At 43.4% G+C, this 27,709-nt stretch overlaps 1 protein-coding gene across 1 annotated transcript in view; it reads right to left on the reverse strand.

Moving 5' to 3' along the window:
• The window catches only part of rnf17 (ring finger protein 17), a 33,554-nt gene extending 9,645 nt beyond the window's left edge, over positions 1 to 23,909 (reverse strand). Inside the window, exons 1-28 of the mRNA XM_085765252.1 lie at positions 23,736 to 23,909; positions 22,502 to 22,614; positions 22,037 to 22,131; positions 21,830 to 21,914; positions 20,825 to 20,923; positions 20,617 to 20,720; positions 20,343 to 20,511; positions 19,816 to 19,892; positions 19,272 to 19,346; positions 18,820 to 19,109; positions 16,879 to 16,968; positions 16,583 to 16,741; positions 15,634 to 15,805; positions 13,734 to 13,875; positions 12,776 to 12,963; positions 12,061 to 12,190; positions 11,210 to 11,363; positions 10,668 to 10,783; positions 9,726 to 9,843; positions 9,482 to 9,599; positions 8,133 to 8,390; positions 6,343 to 6,490; positions 6,076 to 6,188; positions 3,831 to 3,921; positions 3,549 to 3,670; positions 2,959 to 3,157; positions 1,298 to 1,409; positions 206 to 369 (exon numbers count right to left, since the gene is read on the reverse strand). Coding sequence (XP_085621378.1) covers positions 206 to 369; positions 1,298 to 1,409; positions 2,959 to 3,157; positions 3,549 to 3,670; positions 3,831 to 3,921; positions 6,076 to 6,188; positions 6,343 to 6,490; positions 8,133 to 8,390; positions 9,482 to 9,599; positions 9,726 to 9,843; positions 10,668 to 10,783; positions 11,210 to 11,363; positions 12,061 to 12,190; positions 12,776 to 12,963; positions 13,734 to 13,875; positions 15,634 to 15,805; positions 16,583 to 16,741; positions 16,879 to 16,968; positions 18,820 to 19,109; positions 19,272 to 19,346; positions 19,816 to 19,892; positions 20,343 to 20,511; positions 20,617 to 20,720; positions 20,825 to 20,923; positions 21,830 to 21,914; positions 22,037 to 22,131; positions 22,502 to 22,614; positions 23,736 to 23,805 — 3,771 coding nt within the window. The 5' untranslated portion in view covers positions 23,806 to 23,909. The remainder of the gene's footprint in view (positions 1 to 205; positions 370 to 1,297; positions 1,410 to 2,958; positions 3,158 to 3,548; positions 3,671 to 3,830; positions 3,922 to 6,075; positions 6,189 to 6,342; positions 6,491 to 8,132; positions 8,391 to 9,481; positions 9,600 to 9,725; positions 9,844 to 10,667; positions 10,784 to 11,209; positions 11,364 to 12,060; positions 12,191 to 12,775; positions 12,964 to 13,733; positions 13,876 to 15,633; positions 15,806 to 16,582; positions 16,742 to 16,878; positions 16,969 to 18,819; positions 19,110 to 19,271; positions 19,347 to 19,815; positions 19,893 to 20,342; positions 20,512 to 20,616; positions 20,721 to 20,824; positions 20,924 to 21,829; positions 21,915 to 22,036; positions 22,132 to 22,501; positions 22,615 to 23,735) is intronic.
• Positions 23,910 to 27,709: the final 3,800 nt, after the last annotated feature.

Genomic DNA, 27,709 nt, shown 5'->3' on the forward strand with positions numbered 1-27,709 from the left:
ACCCTGCTTTTGGCCATTTTTCTTGGGGGATGGGAGGAGCGAGGGGGCTCAGGTCATGTTGCATCCAGTTCCCCTAGGCTGGGACGTAACAACTACAGTTGTGGTTGTTGATCACAGCTGAAGGGTTTTTATTATTGTATGTATATATACAGTATGTGTGTGTGTGTGTGTGTGTGTGTGTGTGTGTGTGTGTGTGTGTCCAGACCTTGACGTGTCCTCCCAGCACCTCCAGCAGCTGTCCTCGGTACCACAACATGTCTGGACCAATCACAGCGCAGCCGTGGACCGACCTCCAGGTGTACGGCTTCTGTCTGGGAAGAGTCTTCATATTCTGCTGGATCCGCTCCCTCAGCTGCTCCAACTGGCACTCTGACACACACACACACACACACACAATAGTAGTTATGATATATTATAGCTTTTTTTTAAATCCATGTTCTACTCTCCTTTACAGAACTGCAGTATTGTTTATGACACATTGTGATTTATTATCTTTTTACAGCCGCTTCATTTTTCCTGAAAGGTGAAAACTATCAACTTCTGCTTCATCTAAAAGTCTCTCTGGTCTGTTCATGTCACTTAAATCTATTTTATTCCTGTTAAATGTCATTATCAAACAGTCAGACTGATCAATACAGTCATTAAAAGCACCACAGTATTCTACTGCTACATGCCTTTAATTTGCATTTGCAATTTACAAAACCAAAGATATGTATATGTGTATTTCTGCATCTGTGTTTCGATGCAATACCGCCTCACTACACTATTTGTTTTCCTCCAGTGACCCTCAGTTCTTGTTTGGGCCGAATTTCCCTAAAGCCCCTTGAGGTGTAGTGCCACATTATGAAATAACGCCACATTGTGTAATAATGTAATAATTTTTCGCCTCATGATGATGATGTAATAATCTGCTAAATTTTGCAATAAAATTCTTGAACACAATCTGTAATAAACTTTGCCGCATTTGTACTAAGTTGTTACATAATGCACCAATTTATTACATTTTCTTCGTTAAAAAAAAAGTGCCATACTCACTTTTTGTAATAACTGATGCAATATGTAACAATTTATTACAAAATGCTGCAAAGTTTATTTTACGTATTGCGTTCAAGAATTTTATTACAAAATGTAGCAGATTATTAAATAATGTGGTGTTATTACGTAATGTGTCGCTACTATTAGATGTAAACATGAAAACATGACGCTGAGGCGCAGAAACAAGTTCATCACTGCAGGAGTAAACCCATGATGATGATGATGATGATGATGATGATGACGTCGTCCCGTCTGTGTTTACCTGCGAACTGCGTCCTGGTGTAAATGACACCGTCCTCTCCGACCGCAGAGACACTGATCTGAATGTGACCGAGACACGGCAGCTCCGGGGGCTGATACAGCTGAGTCTTCACCTGCTCCACACACACACACACACACACAGAGCTGTTACACAACAATAATAAACTGGACAACTACACAATCACACACGTGTTACTAGTTCCAGTCAGAAGATCTTCCTCAGGGTTTTGAAATTTTCTCTGTTGATCTAGAAAACTTTGATGGTGCTGTTGATTTACCGCTTTGTGTGGTAATGGACATTAAAGCAGAAGTAAGTGATATATTTGTGTTAATCTAAGTCTTAAATAGTTATATCTTCCGACAGCAATCACTTCTATAGAGTGTTTGGACTGAAACACGGGTCTGTCAGTCCCTCTGCTCTGCTCTGAGCCCAGGAGAAAACTTTCCTTGTATCCTACAGTTTTTATCCAATGAGGAGAGAGAACGGCATGCAGGGCTGTGTGTGCAGCCAAGGGACGCCGTGAATGTGGCGACGTAGGGACGAGGACTGTTATGGTGCGTTCAAGGAAACTCGTGTTTTTCCGACTGTGAAGTCGTACCAGTTCGATCTGGTACGAGTTCACGGGTCGGAAGTTACGAGTGGCCGTTATAGTGACTTTCACCGGTAAAACAGGTCGGAGAAACACGAGTGGGTTGCCTGGAACGCTACAAAGTCCTAAGTTGTGACTTGAAGCTGTAATTTACGATTTCAAAAGCCTGCCTGGAACGCAGCATTAGTGAAAACGACCGGACCACTTACTTCTGCTTTAAGCTTGTAACGACACCCGTATTGAAACCAAAATTGTGACACTCTTAACTAACCCACGAACCTGCATCACCACAGGGTTTCCCGCGGCCGCCTTAACAACAAAGAGCTGCCACCTAAACTAACGTCTTAAAAAAATTAAAATGTAGCGATATTCGCCTATCGCATAAAAATCATATCCAAACTTTGTTTATTAATATTAATATTCGAATAAATTTGAATATTTATTGATAATATTTTGATATTTTTTAAATGCCTGTACAGTGTTTCCTGTAGGATTTTTTTAAGAAGTAGCGCCTCCGAGATGTAGAATGTGTTTTATAGGAGAGAAACACACATTTCAGGACAGAACAGACAAGTCCTGTGATGAACCCGTGGGTCTGAAACCGAGATACGAATCGGATCGTGACTTTGGTGCATCGTTACAGGCTTAAAGCTGAAGTCAGCGATCCGGTCGTTCTTGTCAGCCGATGGAGTTAGCAGCCCCCGCCCTCGTCATGGATCTATTGGTCCTCGTCCCTACGTCACCACATTCAGGCGCATCCCTTGGCTGCACACACAGAGAGGACTGCCCCTTTATGCCGTTCTCTCTCCTCATTGGATAAAGGTTGTAGGATACAAGTAAGTATACAAGACGTTTTCTCCTGGGCTCAGAGCAGAGCAGAGTGACTGACTGACCCGTGTTTCAGACCAAACACTCTATAGAAGTGATTGCCATCGGAAGATACAACTATTTAAGACTTATATTAACACAAACATTCAGCTTACTTCTGCTTTAATGGACATTAAATCAACTTCATACTGTATATTGTTAATAAAACTGGTTTCTTGCCCACAGTAATTGTGTGTGTGGTCACCTTCTCCGCTGACATGATGGTGCGTGGAGCTGGTCTTGGGGGGTTGGGGGTGTTGGGGGTGCAGGGGGAGGGGCGGGGGGGCAAAGGAACGGGCGGCGTTGGATGAGGAGACGTGTTTTCTTCTCCTGCGCTCTGAGCTTGTGTCTCGCTCACTGGAGACTGTGCGTCAACGTCTTTAGGTTTCTCAGCAACAGGAGCTCTGCACAGGAACACAAACACAAACCAACACAAGAACGGTTTGTCTACCACATGTGTGAGATTTATTTTAAGATTTATTTGTCATTATTTGTTTTATTGCTGCTTTTAATTTTATTTCATTCTGACTTTGCTCTATTTTATGATTTTTAAAGTGTAAAGTGTCTTTGAGCATTTGTAAAAGCGCTTACAAATAAAATGTATTATTTTTATCATGTAAAAGTGTTCTTATGAAATCAACATGGACTCAAGTCTTCGATCACTTGCGTCCAACTGAGTGTCTGTGCATTTTATTTTGAAAGGATCAGAGCAGGAGAGAGAAGGAAAGCTGCTTGTGTTGTTAAAGACTTTAGTAAAAGTTAAGTAAAATTAATGTGTTTGCTGCAAGTACACACCTTGGTTTTCTTTCTCTGAGCGCGAGTCCCTCGCTGACCAGAAAGTCTGCGATGCTGACGAACTGTCCCATCTTGTTGGAGCAGAACAGAGTGACAGGAAGTGGACGCTCATCTGTCATCTCCTGGTAGACGAGGAGAGAAAGAGAGAGAGGTGGTGCATGTGGGAGAGCAAAAAGAGTAAAACGGGTTGAGCAGCAGCGATGTGAGGAAGTTAATCATCTTTTTAAAACTTCTGTCTGTGCAACAGGAAACAGAGGTCATGAGGAGCGACGGCCATGACACCTTGATGGTCATTAGAGCCGAGGCTCCCGTCAGGTAGTGGGAGAACAGGTCGCAGGCCGTGGCCGTCCACGTAGATCGCCCTCCTGCTGGTCTGAGAGAGAGAGAGAGAGAGAGACGAACCATCAACTAAAACTAAACAACAAATGCACAAAAATAAAAAAAATGATAAAAAGATGTTTATCTGTTTGTACTGTCATCATTTAGTATATGTTTTTGTTGTTGTTGTTTTTCATTGTTATGTTAGCCTGACAAGCCAGACTACATCATTAACATGTCTAGTCTGGCAACGACCGGTAGACCTCGGCTCAATCCAGGGGGCGGGATGAAGGCTGTCTTTCAAACTGCCTCTGCACCAGTAGGGTAGCGCTACGACCAATCAGGATGACAAGCCAATTAAAATGTATGTCGTCATGGCGTTAAGCCGCCCAACGACTCTCTAAACAGATAGAGCGCTGTGATTGGTCAACACAATCGGTGTTCCAGACTCAAAAAGTTCCTATGGCTCGTTTCTAGACCCACCTACGGAGCAAAGAGATTTGCTGCCGCTAGGGTGCAGCTAGATTTCTAGGCTATTGTTATGTAAGTTTAACTGTGAATTTCCTGAGCTGAGGCCCCGTACAGGCCCTTTGTGGCTCTTGTCTCGGCTTGTACCTCCTGTCTCTCTGCCAGTGTATTTTAATGTGCTTCTTTTTTTGGTGCAAACAAATAAACTAAACTAAACTAAATTAAACTAAACTTTTTAAAATAAGAGGACAGAGATCAGACCATGTGATCTACGGCAGACAATGACCACCTGAGTGTTTATGGACGGATACACACTGGGTGAATCTCAGTGTGACATTGGGGGGCACTACGTGTAATAAACATCATGTATGTGCAGACATTGTGATCATGATTTCAGTGTGAAAGGTCATTGCTGTTTCTCATTTTCGCTTTAAAAAATATGAAATTGAAAATGTGTTTGTGTCCCTTTACATCATAAGAATATGATTTGTTGTTGCATCGCGATGTCAACGTGCACAATAAGGTGGCCTGAGAGGCAATGAGTACGTTTTAGGGACACTCATTACAAACACACGGCGGTCAGTTTTCATTCAGAAATTTTATTTAATAGGATAAACTCAAGTCGGCTGGAGAGCGCAGCTGTGTACGTTGTCGTATGACCTTCCTTCACGCGGACTGCGCTGCATTACTGGCACATAGCCTGCGAGTCCTCCTGTGTAACTTTTTGCTGCGAGTGCAAGTCTGCACGTGCTGACACGCCCTCCCCATGAGTTGATGACATGAGCTCCACGCGTCCACACGGCATCGATCGATCGCCATGTTTGTTCTGGCACAACTTCTCCTGTTCAGTCGACTTAAAGGGATAGTTCACCCTAGAATGATATTTCGCTCATTATCTACTCACCCTCATGTTGACTAAGGGCTGGAAGAATTTTCAGAGTCCTCCGTCCCTTCTCTGAGTTACAGGGGGTCTTAGCGTAGCAGTGCATTTCAATGCAACGGTTGCAAAGGGACACCAGAGCTCTTCGTAAAAAAACACACACAAAAAAACATCCAAATACCTCCATGATGCTCGTATGTAAGCTCCTCTTCCTGGTCCGTCCAAATCTCGCGTGATTTGCGCCGGCGTCAGTGCGGTTACTGCGAATCACGCGAGATTTGGACGGACCAGGAAGAGGAGCTTCGAGAAGCTTCCGCTACAAACAAGCTTAAAATATAGACTTATTTAATTTTTTTTCGGGACAATTACGCAATTTGGGGCTTCAGCACAAGACGGACATTACATACGAGCAGCATGGAGGTATTTGGATGTTTTTTTGGTGTGTGTTTTTTTACGAAGAGCTCTGGTGTCCCTTTACAACCGTTGCACTGAAATGCACTGCTACGCCGAGACCCCCTGTAACTCAGAGAAGGGACGGAGGACTCTGAAAATTCTTCCAGCCCTTAGTCAACATGAGGGTGAGTAGATAATGAGCGAAATATCATTCTAGGGTGAACTATCCCTTTAATAATGTTTGCATTTACAGTAGCAGCTGTCCACTCTTCTTCTTCTTCTGTGTGTGTACTACAGCAGCGTAGTGAGTCGTCAGAAAGACACCGTATGCACACCTGAATATTTGCTTATTTATCGCAAGTCATATCGTCATCACGATATTAAACAGCGTGATCGCACATCTTCCTGATATCGTGCAGGCCTAGTGCAAGACTATATACAGTGTGTTTGTGTGTATGTGTGTGTCACCTTATGTCAGTCAGAGTGCACTCCAGTGCCAGAGAGCCAATCAAAGAGGTCGGCAGCGGCCGCAGGTTGCTGACGTGGAGCTTTGTCTTGTTGCCGTGATCACAGCGAATCACCTAGAGGAGAGAGAGTCGTGATTATTCACTCAGAGCAGCTGCAGGCCTCAGGACCAGACAAAGACACAGACACAGACACGTGTCAAACCTCCGACTCAAAACGCTGCAGTACAAGGTTTGTTAGAAGTTTTATAACAGGTGTCGGCTCTGATACCTCTGCGATGCCGCTGGACATGACGTCGGACAGGACCTGTCCTCTCTCCCACACGCCGTTGATCTGAGCAGCACAGTACATGTCGGCCTTCCACACCATGTCCTCACACTCTGTGGGCGCACACTCCTTCTTCACCAGCGTGCATATCCTGACAGAACACAGTTAAAGGATCACAGGGCAGGATTCGTGAGAAAATACCCATGCGTTTTACGTTTTTTAAATAATAATGGGTGAGGAAGCGTTCAAAACCAAAAAGAACGAGCCCACCCGCGTATCTCTCCATTGCTCTGAACGGGGTCTGTGCTGCAAAATGCGCTGCAATTCAGGGGGTGAATTTCGCGCGCTGGCCGGCGGACCTGACGTCAGCGCGTCCACGACTGCCTTCGAATGGATCCATGGAATGGAGACATGAAGAGGGCAACCGGGCAGAGCGACTGATATAGTAACAGAGTGGCGACACTCCCTGTTATATCAATCGCTCTGAACTGCCAGCAAACGACCCAGCACAACTGAAAGCCCTGTTAACCCCCCCTCTCCCCCCCGCCGCCACTCTCTCTCTCCCTCCCTTCACACACGCACACAGCAGCAGGCAGGTCACTAAAGCCGTTTTCCCACTAAAATTAGCGGGTCGACGCGGGTTTTTTAAACGCGGGTGGACCCGCTAACAATCGGCATTTGGCCCCTTTCCCATTGACCAAAATGAGCCGAGTCTGACCCCCGCTGAGGGATCAGACAGAGCATAAACCAGTCGCCCCGCTCTCATCCGCGGTGCAAGAAACACAGAGTCATGCCACAGCCGCCCGCCGCGGAGTGTCCGTCCGCTGAGGCAGACTCTCTGGCTGGCCGACCTGGAGCACCAGGACCGCGGAGGACAGGGAGTCTGCTGCGGCCGGATGACGGACGTCCGCGGCAACACGTCAGTTAAACAGACTGTCGCTTCTTTTCTTTTCTTTTTTTCTATCGTTTTTGGTCAGTGTTCTCTGATCTTTTGATCCCAGTCTCGGATGAGAGCAGAGCGGAGCAGAGCTTTGTTTTGGTGATATGAGACGCGACCGGCGCGATGACGTAGCCTCACGTAACGTTCAGTGTCATCACGTAAATTAGCGGGTTGACGCGGGTCTGGCGTTCCTACTGCAAGCCGTTCGGAGCCGAGCCGATTAAAGGCGATTTTAACCCGCGTCGCTTGCCGAGTCGTTTGACCCGCGTCGACCCGCTCGGTGCGCCTTTCCCACTGCCACCAAAAGCCGATTGTTAGCGGGTTTAAACGGGTTTTTTGGCCAGTGGGAAAGGGGTATAACTTACACACCCTCTCCCTCATCACTACTGTCTTATTATTAGCCGTTAGCCGCAGCTAGCGGTTAAAAGCCGACGTTATAACTTTAACAACGTTATCAGGCAGGTGGACAAACGTCCTCTTTTGCCCGGACACGTCCACTTTTCACGTCCTGGCCGGCGTGTCCGCGACGCGTCCGTTTTTTTTTTATTTTTATGAAATCATGAATATGTCCGGTGTTTATTGGTTTTCATGGGACTGCGGACCCTGACAGATGCGGCCCGACACCCGGACCCGGCGCGTTAATTCTCGGTACCGGCCTGTAGGAGCCCATACAGATCCATGCATAGGAGCTCAGAGGAACAGACAAGCAGAGAGAACCTACAGTAAAATACCCCCCCCCTCCTTGAGAGCAGATAGGAAAGACTGTAAAAAGTAAAGTAAACAGTGAAGAACAATAACAATAAATAAATAAATCTGGCCTCTGCTATTTCCAAATCGTGGTTAACCCGCTGACCTTTTGAGCTGAGAGTCGTACTGTGTGAGCTGCACGTAGAAGCTGCTCGGGGAGTTGACGTGGCAGACTCTGACTTTCAGGTCTTTGAGCTGAGCGGGGAGCCGCGGGTGAGGCTGACACTCCAGCAGCTGCTCGTCCTCCGCTTCGGGGGCTTTCTGATCCGGGGAATCGACGCTGTTGTGGGATAGGTCGAGGTCAAGAGGAGGGTCCCACACGGCAGAGTCATCGACAGACGGCGACTCCGCTGTGGCCTCGAGTCTGAAGGTGGAAATGGTGGAGAAGGAGGTGAAATGGAGAGACAGCATGAGGTGGAGCAGATAAGAAGTGAAAAATAACCTGTAATATCCCAAAACTGAGCATCTACAGATGTGAATCTTTTACATTTTTATTTATAATTTCTGGAGGTTTTGTTCTCATAAAATCTGAGGGTGTGTTCAGATGTGAAAACAGACATCGTGTTCGGATGTGGGATAAAACAAGCAGGTCCAGATCGTTTAGAAGAGGTGGTCTCATCTCGGCTCGCTTTAATTCGAGTCCTGGAGCGGTTTGTTTGCAGTGAGAACGTAATCGACTCAGCAACCAACACAACACACAACACACAACGCCCTGCTGATGTTCCACGGGTCTCAACGACCTGGCGTGCTTGTCTGGGCTAAAAAAATACCGTAAAACTTGGTGTATAAGTCGCACTTCTTTTCTCCCACACACACACACGCTATATTGCTCTAAATGTACAGTATTTAAATTACTCCGATCTCTTTTTTAAAATTTAAAATAACATGAAAGAGCTACAATGCAGCACAGAAACTTCACGTTGGAGACCTGTGGAATGACTTGTATAACTTTTTTTATTAAAAAACAGGAATAGGAAACCTTGTTTTCCCAGTTTGAGACCCTCAAAAATAGACTGCGACTTATATTCCGAATTTTATGGTATATACCTAGTATGACTAGAGTCGGCTTTCTTTCCTTTTTTTTTGCCATGTTAAAAATCTACACAAATTACTTGGTTCGAGTCTGGGCTTCAACCACAGTTCAGACCGGGACAGATTTAAATTTTCAGGCCCATCCAGACTTCTATTCCATGTGTTTGTTTTTTTCCCAGGATAGCCTCCTTCTCCTTCTAGATAAGATTTCTGACCAATGACAGAACAGTTGCTTCATGCATGGAATTTCGTTTACAACTTTGGACCGCTTGGGACTTGCTACCGTGTGAACACAATCGACCCAAAAGAAAAATGCAACAACTGCTTCGGTTTAGCTGCTGAGTCAGGACGAAGCAAACGAGCCACAGGTCAGAAAACACCCTTAGAAATACAAGTAGTAAAAGCAGCTCAGAAGAAGCCGACCTGTCTCTGGAGTGGGCCAGCTCCTCTTTGACCAGCAGGTCTGCGATGCTGGACAGAGGCCCGTTCAGGCTGCTCTCGTACAGTTTGACCGGCAGCGGCTGAGTCTTGGGGACTCTTTCTAAACACAGAAAAAGAAAATACAACTGGTGACAAAACACAGAGATTGATGCACACATTTAAAAAACACGAGCAGAGTAAAGTGACACACAGGCAGAATGAAATCATCAAAAACTGTCAAAGCTACCTGTAGCTTTGACAGTGACCAGTTTTTGATGAGCCACGCTGATGAATCTGTTGGTGCAGGCGTCGCTCCACGTCTCTCCATCCAGAGGAATCACATCGGACAAACAGCAGTGGATCGCCTGGACACACACACACACACAAAAAAGTAAATAAATGTTTATATTATATAGACAATTTTTAGAATAATTTCACTGTTTTTGAAGCTTTTACTGACATACAGTTCATACAGAAATAGAAGCAGAGACACACGAGGCCTCTGCCACTAAAAATTAGGGCTGTCCCAATACCACTTTTTCACTTCCGATACGATACCGATATTGCAGCCTTGAATATCGGCCGACACCGATATCGATCCGATATGATATCAGCACGAATCATATATACTTTCACTACTTATTTTGTAGTGTGGAATGTTAGAAAAGGCTTTGTCAAGTGATATTACTCAAACAGAGAACAATAGTCAGTAAAAAATTACCCATTTATTATTAACAAATCAAATAGAATGAATAAAAAAATGAATTAGGAGACCCTGAAAAATAAACTCCAGTGTTTCCCATACGTTAATTTATTCGTGGCGGCCCGCTGCAAATAAATTACGTCCGCCACAAATAGATTTTTCGGCTCGACCAACGCAATATCGTTCTGTTTATTGATCATAGCGTTCCTTCTCCGTTATTGGCTGAAACTCATACGGTCCGATCTTCTTTGGCGGGCGACGCACCAACATTAAGGTGCATTACCGCCACCTACTGTGTTCGAGTGTGAACCAGAGTCACCTATTCATATAGGACAGAAGTGCTGGAGGGGGAATAATGGACTGCTTTTGTGTTTATATCGGAGATTTTAAATGCAGCCCGATATAATACGATATTCGTATTTTTGGCTGACAGTCCTACTAAAAATATTAGGAAAAATAATCAGTTGATCAATGTTGATTTCTCACCATGGAAGGAAGAGCGAAGAACTCAGCTTTGATCTTCTTCAAGTCGCTGACTGACAAGATTGTCTTGTTGCCAAAGTCGACAAACCGCACCTCCACTTTTCTGCCTCCTGGGTGACCTGCGCACACACACACACAAATACACATTTATAATTTAAGTTTTTGAGGCTTTTATGCTTTTATGACAGTGACACTGAGGAGTGTTGAGTCAGACTGCAGCAGAGCGATGACAGTGACTCTGAAACTGGAGGTTCAAGGTTCAATTTATTGTCATTTGCATGCTTATACATGACATTAAATTTGCGCTCAGAACCAGCAGCGTACAGTAACAGTTAATAAAACAAAACAATAAATAAGCATAACTAACAAATACTAAGTTGCAGTGAATTAAAAACAGAGCGGCATGTTATTAAAACAGAGCAAAGCAACACATTCAACTAAAATAAAGACTCATCTTCACTCTGATTAAACTTTAATCGGATTAATTCTCTATGACTGTGCAGTAATAAAAATTACCAACAGGTGAAGCACACGTTCACTCTCACCTATGATTTGAGCTCTGTACCACAGCTTGTCGTCGTAGCGGGCGACGCAGGCCTCTCCGATCACAGGACAATAGATACAGAGATCTTCTTGTCCGGGCGCATTGTAACAGTCCTGGAGTTTGGCCGAGAGCAACACGGACTCCATGTTGTCGACCTGAGTGTGAAAGGAGAGTGAAAAGATAAAGGAAGTGATGAAAAAGCAAAGTTGTGGTTGTTTTTTTTGGTAACCCTTCAATTTACAAGCCGTTAATTACGCGATAATGTCAAGAAAAATAATGAATTGCGACATAATGTCTAGAAATAGCCTAGAAATAACGGTCAATTTCATAGTGTCGAGAAATATAGCCAAGAAATAACAATTGATTGTGTAGAAATAACGGCCAATTGCAAGGACTTGGTGGAGAAAAATTCTGGCCTTTCCCAAAAAAGCATGTGTAATCTTTAAACTCTACCATTACTATTAAATTGACCGTTATTTCTAGGTTATTTCTTGACGTTACTACGCAATTAATTGTTATTTCTTGACATTATCATGTAATTAATGGCCTGTACATTAAAGGGTTACCCTCTTGTTCTTCTAAATCAGGGATTCCCAAATTGTGCGTGCATTAAAAAGGGTAATGGCGATGCTATTATGGTGTTTTATTTTACAAATAGATAAATAACTCATACATTATTTCAAATGGGGTTTTCACAGTGTAAATATTGAAATTCAAGAAAATCATTTGTATTATTATTATATTATTGATTAAAAAGTTTGGGCACCGCTGATCTAAATGATCTCCCCTGTCCTTTAAGGATTTTATAAAACATACGGTGTTGATGTGTTTATTCATGTGCATGCTCAGTACCAGCTGGATGTAGAAGTCACCGGGGCTGTTGATGTTGGAAACCACCGCGCTCAGCTGTGTGTTGATCCTGGGATAGACGGGGGGGTAGTAGAGCAGAGGACTCCGGGTCGACGTCACCGGAGAATAAAACCTTCCAGCACAGACAGGAGAGATTGTTTTGATCTGATCCTATATTCATTAAAGCAGAAGTAAGTGATATATTTGTGTTAATCTAAGTCTTAAATAGTTATATCTTCCGACAGCAATCACTTCTATAGAGTGTTTGGTCTGAAACACGGGTCTGTCAGTCACTCTGCTCTGCTCTGAGCCCAGGAGAAAACATTTATCGTATCCTACAGTTTTTATCCAATGAGGAGAGAGAACGGCATGCAGGGCTGTGTGTGCAGCCAAGGGACGCCGTGAATGTGGCGACATAGGGACGACCCGTGAAGTCGTACCAGTTCAATCTGGTACGAGTTCACCGGTCGGAAGTTACGAGTGGCCGTTATAGTGACTTTCACCGGTAAAACAGGTCGGAGAAACACGAGTGGGTTGCCTGGAACGCTACAAAGTCGTAAGTTGTGACTTGAAGCTGTAATTTACGATTTCAAAAGCCTGCCTGGAACGCAGCATTAGCGAAAACGACCGGACCACTTACTTCTGCTTTAAATTAAATTGGACTGTTGATCATTAAATTGTGTTTTTTTTTTCTTCTCCTTGTGACTCAGATCGGTACCTGGCCACTTCGATGAACACCAGGTACTCTCTGACGGAGAACGGGACGTCGCTGGACTGGTCCATGGGGGCTTTCCTCAGGTCGACCAGCAGAGCGTCTCTGTCCTGACCCAGAGGCCTCATCTCCACGGCCGCCGAGTTCACCACACTGAGGAATTCAACCTGAGCCTCTTTACTCCAGCCTTTTGTCTGCAAACACACACAACACACAACACACACAGATATTCTTGCAATGAGAAACATATTTCCAAAATAAAATATGTTGGTCGGTTGGTGGGTATGGTGGAAGTTTGTCATCAGAAACACTGACACAAGTTTAAATTTATGCTTGTTAGAAAAAATGTGCATGCAGCCAAGCCCATCAAATCTAATCAGATCATTTATCCTTATGGTGACATTGTCATTGCAATTTACTCATAATTGAGTTCATTAGCTCATTCAGTAGCAAATATTTTAACCTGTGTGCTAAAGGGATAGTTCAACATTTTGGCAAATTGCCCCATTGCCATAATCCCAATAGTCATAGCAGTAGGTTCATTACCTTTAATTGTCGGTGCAAGCTATTTTTAGAACGGCGGAGCAGAGCCGTGAGCTGCTCAGAGCTACGCTACGGAGGCTCATTATGGGATTTCTTGGTTTCCCTCATCAAACTCATCAAATACACAATCCAACAACTCCACAACGCTCTGGTGGACAAGTTGTGAGCTGCACATTCACCACGCTATGAGATAATAACACAACGTTACCACACAGAGTTGTTTCAGAGGGAAATTCATGCAAAACCGCTGATGAGCGTTCCCGTCGGGGGCACTTTTTCATCAACAGTCTCTGCATTTCCCTCTAAAACAACTCTGTGTGGTAACGTTGTGTTATTATCTCATAGCGTGGTGAATGTGCAGCTCACAACTTGTCCACCAGAGCGTTTGATTCTGTGTCTGTACGGATCTCAGCAGTCTTACCAGGTCGTATGGGACCAGGTCTTTGAGGGAACACCTGATGGCCTGAGGAGAAAACTGCCCCAGCACCACCTTCACAGCCTCCGTCATCTTCCTCAGGAGGTTGTTCACGCACTTCAGCAAAGACTCAGCGCCCCCCTCCCCACTGGAGAAAGAGCAAGAGAAGAGTGGATATGGTCTGTCTGATGCAAAACAAAGAGCACACACACCTACATACTATATACCTGTGCAGGTAAACATCTTCTTTAGCAGAATTAGACAAAAGTTTTTCATCACTGAGGTGTGAGAGTAACAGAAGGGAAACGCTTCTGACTGCTGATTTAACGAGCACTGCAAAAACTCAAAATCTTTCCAAGAATATTTGTCTTATTTCTTGTCATGTGTATCATTTCTAGTCAAAACTAAACTCTTTCCACTTAAAATAAGACTCCTCACCTAAAAACTAACTTGTTTTTGGATAATTTTCACTAGTTTCAAACAAATTTTCACTTGAAATAAGTACAATAATCAGCCAGTGAAAGCAAGTTTTTTGTGCTTGTTATAAGAAAGAAAAACTTGCTCCACTATCAGATTTTTCTACTTATTTCAAGGCAAGGCAAGGCAATTTTATTAGTATAGCCCGTTTTTACAAACAAAAGGAGAAAGCTCAGGGTGAGCAACAGAGGAGGGATCCCTCACCCAGGACGGACAGAAGTGCAATAGATGTTGTTACAGACAAGAAAACAGTTTACAGTTTATGACACAGAATGTGGGAAAAATATGCTTGAAAGAAGTAAAAAGTGTCTAAAAACAAGCTACTTTTTCTGCCTTAATATTTTAAGTAGAATTTGATTTGTTTTGACTAGAAATTACATTTTGACTAGAAATAAGACAAATATTCTTGGTAAGATTTTGAGTTTTTGCATTGAGTTGCTGCTAGACAATTAAAGGGATAGTTCACCCTAGAATGATATTTCGCTCATTATCTCCTCCCCCTCATGTGGACTAAGGGCTGGAAGAATTTTCAGAGTCCACCGTCCCTTCTCTGAGTTACAGGGGGTCTCGGCGTAGCAGTGCATTTCAATGCAACGGTTGCAAAGGGACACCAGAGCTCTTCGTAAAAAAACACACAAAAAAAAACATCCAAATACCTCCATGCTGCTCGTATGTAATGTCCGTCTTGTGCTGAAGCCCCAAATTGCGTAATTGTCCCGAAAAAAATTAAATAAGTCTATATTTTAAGCTTGTTTGTAGCGGAAGCTTCTCGAAGCTCCTCTTCCTGGTCCGTCCAAATCTCGCGTGATTTGCGCCGGCGTCAGTGCGGTTACTGCGAATCACGCGAGATTTGGACGGACCAGGAAGAGGAGCTTCGAGAAGCTTCCGCTACAAACAAGCTTAAAATATAGACTTATTTAATTCTTTTCGGGACAATTACGCAATTTGGGGCTTCAGCACAAGACGGACATTACATACGAGCAGCATGGAGGTATTTGGATGTTTTTTTTTGTGTGTTTTTTTACGAAGAGCTCTGGTGTCCCTTTACAACCGTTATATGGACATGCACTGCTACGCCAAGACCCCTGTAACTCAGAGAAGGGACGGTGGACTCTGAAAGTTCTTCCAGCCCTTAGTCCACATGAGGGTGAGTAGATAATGAGCGAAATATCATTCTAGGGTGAACTATCCCTTTAATATTTTAAGTAGAATTTGATTTGTTTTGACTAGAAATTACATTTTGACTAGAAATAAGACAAATATTCTTGGTAAGATTTTGAGTTTTTGCATTGAGTTGCTGCTAGACAATTAACAGAATTAAATCATCCAGTTTGTTACGGGGAGGTTGTGGTCAGATTTGATTGGACACATCAGTGTAAATGGTTCCAGCACAGATGTTTCCAGTCCGTCCAGCTGTCCACCCACGCACCTCTGTACGCTGACGGTCTTGGTGAGGCCGTAGTCGAGGAAGAAAACTCTGACGCTGGACAACTGAGCGACTTTACAGGTTTCAACCGCCTTGGCACAACCAGACTGAAGCAGCTCGACCACGGTGGCTCGGTACCAGAGGCCCTCCTTCCACCGGACGAAGACCTGGGAGCCTGGGGAGGAGGGGGAGGAGGAGAGGGGAGGAGGAGAGGAGCAGAGGGGTAGAGGAAGATAGGAGATAAGGAGTAGAGGAGGACAGGTGAAGAGGAGGAGCAGAGAGTAAGAGCAGCAGAGAGGGAAAAGGGAGGTGGAGGAGAGGAGAGGAGCGAGGGATGAACCACATGGGATTTACTCCACTCAGAGGAGAAGTGGTGTGCATGAGAGAGCTGCTTATTATTTCTTTCAGTTTTGTTTTGTATAGTTTGAATCATTTTTTTGTCGTCATATTATTTGTATTTTCATAATCTTGAGATATTTCAACAGGATCTGGGTGGACGCTGCTCTCTTCATTATGTTCTGTGTGTTTTTAACTGTACAAAAATAAATAATTAAAACTAAATCTGTTTACATAATCAATCATGAAGTTAACAACCAGTCAGTCAACTTCTTCCAACTTTCTTCATTAAGTGCACAAACACACACACTAATTAATCCAATCATCAAAAGTTTGCAGTCGCAAGAGACCTAAATAACTTTTAATTTAATTTGCTAATTAGGTCCAAACTTTAGCACACACACACACACACACACACACACACACAGACACACACAGACACACACACACACACACACACACACAGACACAGACACAGACACACACACACACACACACACAGACACACACAGACACACACACACACACACACACACACACACACACACACACACAGACACAGACACAGACACACACACACACACACACACACACACACACACACACAGACACACACCGGTCTCCATTGTGTCGCTGTCGGTGAAGAAACACGTGTCTCTGCTGCAGAAGTAGTTGACCTTCTTGGACAGGTTGCTGCTGTCCCTCTTCTCCGCCACGTAGCGAACGTAGAAGTGACTCGGATTCACGACGTGCGTCACCACCACCCAGTGGGTGACTGGGAGGGGAAGTGAGAGAGAGACAAAAAAAAAAAATGATATAAATACAAACATGAACATAAAAAAAAAGATACACATGTTTAGATGTAAATATTGTACATGCATGCACAATATTTAACAGTTCCTCCCCATCTACCATTTCTCTTGTTGCCAAAATACTGATTCCTCCCTCTGCGGTGGATTCTCCATTTGTCGTTGGCCAGCTCCGGTCCGGTGGGTGGAGGAGCTGCAGGAGGAGGACACAAAATACTGATCAAAAACGGATTAAAGGACAATTCCAGGCGAATTCAACTCGGGGGTGTATTTTCCTATCATTTTAGGTCTAAAAGAAGGAATTAGGGATGTCCCGATCCGATCACGTGATCGGAAATCGGGGTCGATCACGTGGTTTCAGACTCGATCGGAATCGGACGTTACATCCCGATCAGGAATCGGATATATTACATATCTACATGTCAGGGTTTTCCTATCTGTCTAAAGCGAAGACGGGCCGCATGGGGGGCGTTCAGATGTATCATCTTTTGCACTCTCAAACACATTACTTTTACTGTAGACGTTCGTCATGTGCGCTCATTACCCAAAGCGACGCGCATTCGGTGCAGCGTGCTTGTGTTTTGTGCATGGTCTGTGGCGCACAGCTCCACGGTGTGTGTGTGTGGCTGCGTCGTCGCGGACAAGTAACGATATGAAATGACGGCGCTTGCTGTTTGTTTGTGTGCGTGTGGCTGCGTTGTTTCACTGCTGACTTCCAAGCAGCTTGTTGTTGATGTTTGAGCGCTACACACACCTGCAGCAACAACAGTCACTGCAGCTTCTACTGAGAGCGAGTCCGACGTAACGCACGTGAGACCGACACACGGAGCGACCGCGCAGATGTCGCGGACATTGTTAAACTTCTCATGTTGAATAAAAAACTACCGTTGTGTTGCGTGATGGCAGATACAGAACCAGGTATTTATTTAAAGTTAGAGAGGGAGAAGGAGCAAGGTGAGCTGGGTGAGGGAGGGAGGGAGGGAGGGAGAAGGAGCGGAGTGAGTGAGGGAGGGAGAAGGAGCGAGGTGAGGGAGGGGGGGAGGCAGACAGGCAGGAGAGGGTGGGATCAGGGGAGAGAGGCTGGTGATTGAGAAAGACATGATAAGCTATTTTATTTTTGACCAAATGTTCTTGTTGTTGACTTATGGATAACGGCATTAATATTATACTGTGGAGCTACTGTGCTAATATACATTGAGAGTTTACAATACTGCAATAAATGTCATGGGCTTGTTATTGAGGTAGAGTATTATTGTGAGATTGTGATATTGTTACATCCCTAGTAGAGCACAAAGAACAGAAAAATAGTGGGATGATACAGTTGATCTACATTAAAAACTTTACTGCATTGCCAAAGTATCGGATCGGGACTCGGTATCGGCAGATACTCAAAATCAAATGACTCGGACTCGGACTCGGGGGCAAAAAAATGTGATCGGGACATCCCTAGAAGGAATCTGAAGATTTTCAGTTTAATTGCTCCGGTTTTGCGGTAGTTGTGTCTGTCCCCGCATCGCCACGGCAGCAATGAATGGGAGTGGATGTAAGTTCCGCTGTTTAGGCTGTTTACAGCCCTCAAAGCCGCAATTTTTTCCCACAGACAGCGTCAGATGGAGACTCAAACATGCACCGAGAAGTTTATTTACTTGAAGCAAGCCGACATGTTTGTAAAACTAGATCTAATTCAAAGTCTCCCAGAGTCTCGCGCGAGCCCGAAGTTGCAGTGCTGGTGTGTTCAAACATGTCGGCTTGCTTGAAGTAAATAAACTTCTCGGTGCATGTTTGAGTCTCCATCTGACGCTGTCTGTGGAAAAAAAATGCGGCTTTGAGGGCTGGAAACAGCCTAAACAGCGGAACTTACATCCACTCCCATTCATTGCTTCATTTTGTCTTGGAAATGTATTCAAGTAAGAGTAATAATAAGTACCAAAGAAATCTAATACTCCAGTAAAGTACAAATCCTCTGGATATGTACTTAAGTACAGTACTCAAGTAAATCTACTCCGTTACTGTCCACCGCTGGATAAAACAGAGGAACACTCACGGTGCTCTTGTCCGTCCTCTAAAAACTCCTCAACAATCACGTCTGGAGTTCCCACGTCGGAGCCTGAGCTCAGACTCGAGGCGCTGGACCGGCGGCGAGGTCGTGGGCTCGGGGAGGAGCCTCGTGACGAGTGATTGTTTGCTCCGGGGCTCCGTCGCTCCGGCCTCTGAGGGGTCGGGGGCGGTTTGCTGCGACTGGGTGACAGACAGCTCCTGCCCTCTGTACGGTGCATGGCCGACTTCCTGTTGGAGCTGCCCGTCTGGTGGCCGCCGGGCGGAGACTGGGACAAGCTGACAGGAGACAACAAGACACAACACGCTGCAACTGAAAAAACACAGCTAAACAAACAAACACGAATCAATTTGAGACACACATGCACCATGAAAAAATTAAAATTAAAAAATTAAATGAATCAAAATGAGTGAGTAGATGTTTATTGGGGAGATATTTACTGCTTTGGACTTCCGACTTTCATCTTCAGAGACAGCGTCAGACTCTGGTTCAGACTCTCTGACTGGAAAACACAGCTGAAACACACACAAGGTAAAAACTCATCAGGTTCCTCTGCTTCATGTTTCTACAGCAAAAAAACACAAATACAGGAGATGAAGAGCGAGTGGTGAGTACATGATATTAACTCAGTGTGGACTTATTCCTGTTCCACAGGTCGCCAGAACCGAACTTGAGGTCTAAGATAAACACTGTAAATGAAAAATTGAATTTGAATGTATTTATTCAGGATAGTCCTTTGAGATGAATCATCTCATTTTCGAGGCGGTCCTTCCACAAAATGATACAAATTATACAAAGTTGAGAAGAAAAAAAAGAAATACAGTGAAACACATTACAGGACAGGCACAGGCAAGGCTCTCCATATCCATGCTTACAAAGAAGAAAAAAGAAAGTCACAGAAATGTCGGTTTATGTGATAAATATATAATAAGATACAACAATGATGTGAACAAGAAAATAAATGAGAAAAATCAGGGGACAAACCTAATTCCAGATCCCAGAGTGACACATTCCATATTGAATGAATGATCATTGACAGGAGCCTGCAACGTCTCCAGGACCTAACACACACACACAGTCAAGGTTACAGCATGGGACTCTACACTGTGAATGGTCAGTATTGTAATGTAACAAAGAACAAGTTCTTCATTACAGTCAGTAGTAATTTGGTATTTCTATTTCTGACGACTTTTACTATTTCTCCTACGCGTCTTCGTCATTGTTCTTAAAAAATAAAGGCTGGCGAATAAGTTCTCCTAGACTGCAACTGAATGCACAAAATTGGAGTTGGTGACGAACTTCCAATTTCCTGAACTACACAAGAAGAAGAGGAGGAAGGACGGAGCCAAAGCTTTGCCGTAAGGAAGGTTTCCTCAAGGAGACACAGTTGTCCCAGCTTTCCTCTTCTTCTTTCTGTCTGTCCGTTCACTGTCATTTTGTTTCCCACTAATGTCCCTGTCTCTGTGTTTGTGATCCTGGTCAGTGCACGAGTATAAAGTAACGCTTCTTACCTTATCCAGGGTGCAGTACTGCTCCAGGAAGGGCACCCGCCGTACCTCTCTGGCCATCTGCATGGCGATCTCCAGGGCCTTCACCCTCTCCTCGATGTTCAACACCTCAGCTCGGCTGGTGGAAAACCGACTCTCCACAGCCGACAGCTGGTTGAACTGCAGCTCCCTCCTGTCGATCGGTTCAACACAGAGCAAATGTCACTTTCCTCATAGATGTAAAACTCACCTGAACAGAAGCAGGAGCGGTGTGCTCTCAGGTTTCTACTGTCCGTACCACTTCTGGACGGCGTGTAAAGCCTTGTCTGCCGTTTGCCTGATCTCCACCTCCAGCCGAAGTCGCTCTCTCTTCACCTGCTCCGCCAGGCCGGTCGTCAGAGTCTGAACACACACACACACACACACACATATAGAAGACTCTCACTGTTTTCCTGACATAGCTTTCAGGTTGTGAGAGATTTTTTTGGATCTAGTGCAGGTTTCACCTCGTGCATCTGTCTCAGCTGGGTTAGATTTTTTGCTGCCTGGACCAAAGCTTCATCCACCGTCCTCTCAAGCTTCTCAATCTTCTCAACAGCAGCAGGCTGAATAAAACACAACCAGGATTTAAACCATGGCGTCTAAAATCATTGGCTTTCAGCTTTGTCCTTTTGACTGAATTTAAAGCATCCTGAACCAGAAAATATATACATCTGGGAAAGTGAGTATTGAACGCGTCAATAGACTTGCATGGTGAACATGCATAGAGGCCATCGCGGTTGAGTGCATTACTCATAGTTTTTTGGTTTTTTTTAATAACTGTACCAGCTAATTCCAGGTCTGTCTAAAGCTCTCTGTCAGGGCTCCTTGGCTCTTGGACGACTCTTCTTAGTTTTCTTTTGACGCTGTCAGAAATCTTGTGAGAAGCTCCAGGTCGTGGCCAGTTTATGGTGAAATGTTCTTTTCACTTCTGGATTAACGGCACTAACGGATAAAACGGTGCATTCAGACTCGTCTGTAACCGACGCCATCAGGATGTTCTGCAACATAAGTTTCTGAAGCTCTTTGCCTTTTACCCATCATGATGAGAAACCTTTTCATCTGCGTCAGTTTGGACTAAACCAGCTGATGTTACTTTGTACTAGCAGGGGACAGGATTACTTTCTAAATACTGACAGACTCCAGCTGCTTTCTTGGCTTTCCATTCCTTTCTGCACCTCCTCCTTTTCTTCATGTGTTCAATACTTACTCCCTGTGTCATTTCACTTTATTACACATTTCTTAATTTATGGACAGAAATGTTTGGATTTCTTTGTATGTGTGCATTACTCGGGTTGTTGCCGACATCTGGTGAACATTTCATGTCAATAGCTCGATTGGAAATATATTTTCTGAGTAAAATGTTGATGCGTTCAATACTGATTTTCCCCGCTGTAGATATTTTAAATCTCTTTATTACTTGATGTTTATGATTAGTAATGGCAGTTAACCCTGTGATCACCCAAACACACCTGATCAACATCTGTTCTGGCATTGCTTTCTGGAGATGATGATAATTTGCCTCTTCTGCGAGTCCTTGATCTGTCGTTCTGATGGCTTCAGGAGACGACAACAAAGACACGATTTAAACTCTGATCTGGTCTCTTTAGAAAATCAATCACACATTCTGATTAAACGAGGAGCAGGTCAAATAATCAGAAACTGTTTGTTTTTTTTACCTTTTCTTGTTCATTTTAGCCGTGTAGATGAGGCCGATGATTCTGCTGTCCTCCTGCAGACAACACACTCCTCCTGCAGGCAGGGACGACTTCACCTGCACAAGTCGGAGGAGGATCTTTATTATATCATCATCACCCTAAAATCACTCATTCAAAAGCCACACTGCAAGATTATGAAAACGATCGGCAGGTTACAACAATATTGCGACAGCACAGTACAGAACAGCTTAGGCCTGCTGTATCTCATGATATTAAATCAGAATCGACAGTATAGCTTCATGTTTATACCATAATATATTAGACAGAGTACAACTCTTTGGTTTCTTTCTGCAGGTAAACATAAAGTACAATGGCTCATTTCATATCGTTACTATCACGATAACATCTACAGCACATTTCTCATCTTGCATCATCATCTTGTGCTGTTTATGCCTCAGATACGTCTAGGCCACTGGTCATTTTTACCTCACACTCTGGACATGTAATGACGTCGTCTAACTGAATGGACCGTAGACAGTAAGTGCAGTAGATGTGGCCACACAACAGCACACGAGGAAGATTTCCTTCGACTTCATCCTCTATAAAAGAAAACAAAATCCAAACACACAAAGAACATCACATACGATACTGGCAAGTGGTAATCAGTATTAATGTGATTGCAATGTAATGATATTTTCAAAAGCAAGCAAGGCTGCACAATATGATTATATAGGGAGGCATATGTTGCAATTTCAGTGTGAATGGTCATTTTTATTTTTCATTTCCATTTAAATTAATATTAAATTCATGATGTGGTGTTTGATGGGACCAAACAGATATGTCCCTCATGTAGGGTCCTGAGAATGTGACACATTTTGCAAAGAAATTGCAGCTCCCCTAGGAAACATAATCACTGCAATTACATTGCAATTATTTTTGTGGAGCCCTGTTATGAATGGTCACTGGTTCCTACATAAGTATATCAAATGCTAGAAAATACATAAGCTTTTACTGTAATAATTGTTCATATAATAAGATCTGAGCTTCATCTAAGTCACATGTGTGATGATAAGAGCACACAGTTATAATCTTACAACATCTTATATTATAGCACAGAATTTTAAAATTAACACATTTTCATAGACATTATGTCTATTTTGATATCTTTTTTGATAGAGACAATGTATTTTTGCATAGTTTCTAAAACAGCTTTTGAAACTAATGTGATGCACAAAGACTTAGTAGATTTTACTAACTCCTCAAATTCAGAAACTTTAAACTGAATCAATACACATGTTTCCCTGGACTCAGCTAGTTGCAGCCTTATTAAATAATGAATTAAACATTGCTAAACTTATTTTAAGTTGTAGTGAACATGTCTGACTCTGGGTTTGTACTTGTGGCTGAAACAGGTAAAACATGACCACACCTGTTTAGGCGCCACATGCTCGGTCTGTGCTCTAGTTTCAGGTTTTAGCTCCACTAGCACAAGAAACGACAACCTATAAAGACTTTAAAAATGTAAATACATTTTCATTAAGTTGTATTGGCCACGTTATAACATTTATGTCAAACTTCTTATATTAAAAAAAAAAGCGTATTTAACTCATAAATAGCTACAAACAGGTGAGCTAGCTAAGTTACAGCGCCGCCATTAGCCGTTAAAACACGGATCGATAAACTGTAAAAAAGAAAAAGAAAAAGGAGGTTAAAGTCTTACCAGGCAGCGTGAACGGCTCTCCACAAAACATGCAGATGACAGCGCTGGGGCTGTTCATCGGACCGTCCATTATTATTAATACCAGTTATGTTTTTTATGTGTGTAATCTATTTTTCCTTCTTTAGTTTCTTGAGTCGACGTCGTCGCGTCAGTTTTTGCGTTTGTCACGTGACGTCACCGCGCAAGTGCGTCCACTGGTTCACGCGGCCGCCTGAGAAAACCATAATACATCCATGGGCGAGCAACTTCCATTGAAATGAACGGCGGCCATTTTCCGGTCCGGTATCCAGTTACAATATAATACATCCATGGAGAAAACCCGAATGAAACCACAGCTTCCTCTGGTGGTCTTACTAGGCAATATACATGTGTAGAAAACTCAGCTCCAATTTAGAAATGTTTATTTTTTATTATAATTTTTTTTTTTTTTTAATTAATGTCATAATCTTATATAACTGAGAAAAAAAATGAATTTCTTTTTTTTTGTAACTTATTTTTTGTTCAACAATTACAGTGTCAGGTTCACATCATACATAGGCTACATGGTTAAACACTCATCCTTATATCAATATCCTTATTGTTACAGTAATTGGCAATGGTGGTGTCCTCTTCTCGTCTTATGTAATTAGTCCATTTTTCACATTTATCCTCAAATTGTGTCTCTTGTAGTCTCAGTTTATGTGTGATTTTCTCCATTACAAAAATCTCTTCCACAGCGCACATTCACTGCTCCTCAGTCGGGGGTCTACTTTGTAGCCTACCACATTCTGGTAATTGTTTTTTTACTGGCTGACAGCAATACTTTAACAAGATACTCATCCTCTTTTTGTATTATATCTTGTGTTAGATTCCCCAAGTAGAGTATATCTTACATGTTTTTGGTATCTCATATCCTATTATTTTTTGTAAACCCCTCCATATTTTTTAATCTTTGGAGTTATAAAAAATCTGACCATATTCTTCCAGTTGAATTCTCTCCACATGAATGTAATTTCTTTTGGCTGTTGTCTTAAAAAGCCTCTTCTTGGTTTGATTCCTGCTTATCTATGCACTTTCCTTCAGAGAACTTAAAGCCATTATGCCTTATGATCGCATGATCAAATGACATTTTGTACCTGTCTGCTGGTACTGAATTGGGAAAAAAGCATTCAGTTTCTCTGCCCCCTCTTTTTTTTCTTTTTTTTTTCAGACTCTAGCATGCTAATTTGGTCTGGGTGGGCCACACTCAAGGTCAAATCTGCAGTTTTCTATCTGAAAATAAATTTACCTGGAGACGGTTTCATGCTTTGGTCATGAAATACAAAAATAACCTCTTTTACACAAGCAGCAAGAAGTTTATAAAGTCTTGAGTAATTATCATGTTGCGTATTTTGGAAGATCTATGTGGTTTTTAACACTCAGCCAACGGATCTAAGAGGTTATGTTATAAACCGGGACGGTCACACTGAAAAACCAAACCTTTAAACAGTAGTTTCAGAGAATGACACAGTGAAAAGGCAAAGATACAAACAAGCAGGTTCTTTATTAGTAAAGAGTAACAAACCAGCAGGTTGTACGGGGTAAGAAGAGGCAGCCTATACAGGAGTGTGCTGCTTCACACAGCCACACGAAGCCATCAGCATAAGTAACGTTTCTCTATGGACAAAGCTCAGCATGGACACAGGGTCAGGAAACAGCGTGGAGGAGCGTTCACAACAACAGGGTGGAGCCACCACGGAGCTACGTGGCTCCCCAAGCCATGACAGATGCATTGTGGGGACTGGGACTGAATCGACGGCGCTGGGCTCCTTGGACTTGAACTCTTTTGGGAGATGAAGGTCGGTCTGCAGCAGCAGGACTCGTCTGTTAGCAGGTTGCGCAGACATGCAGGTTCATAACTCTTTGTTTTGTCCTTGTTCTCTGGTCTGTGAACGCAACACCACCGGTACAAAACCTCCAAGGAGGAGGAGGAGCAGGAGGAGGAGGAGCAGGAGGAGCAGGAGGAGCTTTGATTGACATTTTTTAATGGATCTCAGGTGCATTTATATCAACATTTCTACATGAATAATATCTACAATATATCTGGATATGATCAACATACTCAAAACAGACAGAGACCGGTGTGAATCCTTCGCCGATGATGTTCGACTCAGTGTCTCTTAAAACCTTGGTCATGTTTGACAGTGACTTTATTACAGAGGGGCTCCTGTCCCAGTCACGTCTGACAAAAAATACCCACGGCTCATTGTCCTGGTTTGGTCAAACACCACAAAACATGCAGCTGGAGAGTCAACGCAGCCTCCTGTCCTGACTGTAGAGTCGTGATTGGACATCTGCCTTGTTAACTGAGCCTACAGGTGGGTGAGGGAAGCAGTTGTAGCCTACACATGTGAACCAGAGACCTCAGATGTGTTTTTGTATCATTTAATTCAGTAGTGGACTGACTGGAACATCCTTTCTCATTGTTTAAACAAACCAACAGATTGTTAGTTTATAGCCCGAGGCCTTTCTGCTGAAATGTCAAATTAGGATGTAGTTAGGATGTAATGTACATACATGTGTGAGACTTGAGAGTGGAGATTAGTTTCTTCCAGCGAATCCCGATTGTCCTGAAGTCCCTCAAATAGCAAACTGACTGCAAAACCAGTGTCCTTAATCTGAGGATCTGATGTCCTATTGCTCAGACGACTGTGTCTCCTGGATGTTTCTTACCTAAAACCTCAACTTGAAGGATTACTTTGACGTGTCCAAAGGATGCAGAGCCGCTGTTGAGAGGATGAACAGCACTCAGTGGTACCTGAATAGATCTAAACACAGACTACTGTATTACAGCTGCAGACTTTGTATGGATATTGTTGTTGTAGACATCGAAGGTGAATTGCTTCTACCGAACAGTGGGTTGCTTCGATTTGCACCAGTCTGCATCCGAACCTCCAGGAAAATAAATGCTTACCATTGTAGTTCGCTAAATGCTTATTGGTTTGGAATTGGGGGATGCAAAATAGCAAGAGGGAGGGAGGGAGGGGTGAGGGCTTTGACAGCATTTGGTGAAAGCAGAGGACAGCACTTGTAATGTCAGAACACATTCTACAAGAAATTACATTCATCAATAGAAACAGGACGAACGAAACAAACTCCTCTGTCAGACACTAAATCCAACAACAGGTCTGCAGCCACACAGGTTGTAGTTGTTTTTTTTTGTTTTTTTTTACAAGCCAAATGAATGAGATCCAAACACATCCAAACAGTTGGTGATTGACCACAGCGTCTGTCTGGGAGACGAATGTACAGACAAAAAGAGTCTCAGGGTGGAGTTCATCTCCCACCTACTGTACACACACCAAATGTCTCTGGTATTAGTTCTACAGTAGAAACAGACTGATGATGATGATGATCTAACCTGGTTTCTAACCCGTCCCTGGTGGTTTTTACATGCAGGTTCTCCCTGATTATTCTACTGGTTTGTAAACTACCTAAGCAAGTTGGTTTTTTTTGTAAACAGAGATACAAACAAATAGTAGCTAGTGTGTTCAGTTCTTCAGGAATCCTGCGGTAAGTCCTGCAGACAGTCCTCAGGTGTTTTTTTTCCTGAAGCGAAGCAGTTCATTGTATTTGACACAGACCAGTTCAGCACAGTTTGATGTAAACTCCAGCAGTTCACACTACGATGTGACGTCGCCTCAGCTCAGTGTGTTTGGGTTTTTTATTTAATCGTCTTATCTTACAGACCGGATCGCTCCAGATCGGTCGGTCGTCATTCAACCTCCGTCATGAAATAAATAAACATTCAATAATTTAAAGGTTTCACAGCAACGTCCAATGCTGATGTGGCATCCAGTCCAACATCACTTCATGTGTCAGGTTAGATCGCAGTGAAAGTTCATAGGGACGTCAGACATCCTGACACCTTGTACCAAACGGACGGACAAAGAAGAACAAGAACATCCGTTAAGGTCCCGGTGGCTTCTTCTTCTTCTTCTTCGTCTTCGTCTTTG

This window comes from Trachurus japonicus, chromosome 21 (assembly GCF_045865225.1).
Source record: "Trachurus japonicus isolate A0001 chromosome 21, Traja_1.0".
In the NCBI taxonomy this organism is placed as follows: Eukaryota; Metazoa; Chordata; class Actinopteri; order Carangiformes; family Carangidae; genus Trachurus; species Trachurus japonicus.